At 38.8% G+C, this 2,302-nt stretch overlaps 1 protein-coding gene across 1 annotated transcript; it reads right to left on the bottom strand.

Moving 5' to 3' along the window:
• Window positions 1-1,073: 1,073 nt before the first annotated feature.
• On the bottom strand, window positions 1,074-1,803 carry LOC110872660 (ethylene-responsive transcription factor ERF026). The gene has a single exon (XM_022121509.2). The coding sequence runs from the start codon at window positions 1,801-1,803 to the stop codon at window positions 1,258-1,260; it is 546 nt and encodes a 181-aa protein (XP_021977201.1). The 3' UTR covers window positions 1,074-1,257.
• Window positions 1,804-2,302: the final 499 nt, after the last annotated feature.

The following is a 2,302-nucleotide window of genomic DNA, read 5'->3' as shown; positions in this document are numbered from 1 at the left end:
ATGGGAGTTGATGTGAGGTCGTTGTCCCACCTTTTGTGTGACATGGGCCAGCCGAATGAGACTGGACCCATTGCCCTCCAACGACTATTTTAACCACATTATTTGAATTAAAAAAATTAATGGTTTAATTAAATTAAAACTAGAAATACCTGAATAATCTAAACCATTTTCACACAAATTTCCAACCAATCTTCTTCATATACTCTTCAATTTCACTCTAATGTAACTTTTTTATTAGTATTATACTTTTTTAAGTCTTCTAATCATGGTCGCAAAAGTCGTTAGGCACTCCCTAGTCGGATTTAAGAGTACCTAAGAAGTACTCGACTTAGGTGGAGAGTACTCGGGAAGTAATTGGCCTAAACATTGAGTACTCGAGCCTCGGCAGCCTACCTTGTAGTGAGTACTTGGCCTTCTAGACCTTGTTTTACAATATAGGCTTCTAATATTATGATTACCATTACCATTATCATTATCATTATCAATTATCATTATCATTATCATTATCATTATCATTATCATTATCATTATCATTATCAATCTATTAATATCTCATTGTTGTGAATAGTAACATAACAGAAACTAAACGGCGTTTGAGATATCTCATTGTTGTGAATAGTAACATAACGGAAACTTAACGACGTTTGAGTTCGTGATTTAATGTGAATGGGTCATTTGGACGGTTCTTCACACGTCATCCACTTACGTATGCAATCCACACCTCATTTGTACCCACTTTAGGGTTAAATAATTCAGTTGAAAAGTGTTATAAAAATTATTTTTTTTAATCAATCATACGTCACCTATATATTTTCTTAAAAAATCACTTTTGGGATTGTCAAGAGTTGCTCACTGCTTAAAACCGAACGTTGCTGGGGCTAGCTCAAGCTTGGCCCACATATCAAACGAGCCAACATGTCATAGCTTGAGATCCTCGATTGAACTGAAAACTTGAGCTCGAATGTGGCCTGATGAGCCGACTCAAAATAAGAAAAGAGTGGAGGACGAATTTGGTAGACTAGAGGAGAAAACTAAACGGATCGACATTAATCAATAATCAATCAAACGGTGCTCTTGTTTATTTATAAATTAATATAATAATGATAGACATCAACTACATGGTGGATACAACCTATTGAGTTGCATGCAGTCATGCACCAATGGAAAACCGAAAATCCAACATCTTATAAATATAACTTTGCACAAATATTCAGAGCTTAATTCATGCATACCTTCCTTCTGATATTGTGCTTATCTTCAGTAGTCCCATAGATTATACCATCCACCGGAGCTATCTTCGCACTGATCCTGTGGCGGGATAGAGTTCATTCTCGGCGGGCTCAGCATCATTCCTTCCGCCATATCGGATAACATATTTGGCATGTCGAATACTGCGTCATGGTCCAAAAATTCTCCACGTGTACTGCTTCGAGTCTCCTCCTTATTTGACGGATGTCGAGCAGCTGCTGCGCGTGCAGCCACCGCACATATGTCATCAGCAGTGGGACACTCAGGAAGAGGATCAGGCAGAACTGAGTCGGGAAAGTTTAGTAATGCATGAGATCCTTTGAGAGCCAATGCAGCCGCATCGTGAGCCGCAGCTGCCATCTCGGGTGTGGGATACGTGCCCAACCAAATGCGGGTGGACGTGTGTGGAACCCGAATTTCAGAAACCCATTTTCCAGTCTTAAGCCTGCATCTGATACCATGATACATCGGGTGTCGGCTTCCGGCAGTAGGAGCAGGAGTGTGAGGGTTGTTGTTAGTATCATTTGTGGAGTTGCTGCTTGTACGGTTAGCCATGCAAGTTTATGGATGCTTATGTGGCTACTTATAAACGTTTTGGATACTTGGGTTGCCGGTTAACGTGTGTCCAGATATACACGTGTTGCAGATATACACGTTTTGTAGATATGTGGGTTGTTTATTAACCAATAGAATTTATTTGTGGCTGGAGGTAGTTGGGGGCCCATATGGAGAATATGATAATATATGTGGTTTGTTTATTAACAAATAGAATTTATTTTGCGGATCTTTTTGTTTTCCAAACGAAGAAACCTCAGGGAAGAAGAAAAAGATCTCAATCTTTCCAGAAAACACTCCATTATTATGTAACTGTCAGGTAGAAGAAAAAGATCTCAATCTTTATCTTGACCTTCTACTTCCTATAAAGTACAGATAGACCCTCTTATTATGTAAATCTGAAATTGATGAATGAAAAACCAAGTTAAAGCACTAATCTTACCCACTAACATTGTAATCATAATCTCTAGCGCGCTAATACCGACCGAACACAAATAGA

Source organism: Helianthus annuus, chromosome 8, assembly GCF_002127325.2.
Source record: "Helianthus annuus cultivar XRQ/B chromosome 8, HanXRQr2.0-SUNRISE, whole genome shotgun sequence".
Taxonomy (NCBI): Eukaryota; Viridiplantae; Streptophyta; class Magnoliopsida; order Asterales; family Asteraceae; genus Helianthus; species Helianthus annuus.
This window is presented reverse-complemented; position numbering and strand designations above follow the sequence as displayed.

Excerpts from the sequence above, each read along its gene's own strand:
- LOC110872660 (XM_022121509.2), bottom strand. The coding sequence starts at position 1,803 with ATGGCTAACCGTACAAGCAGCAACTCCACAAATGATACTAACAACAAC.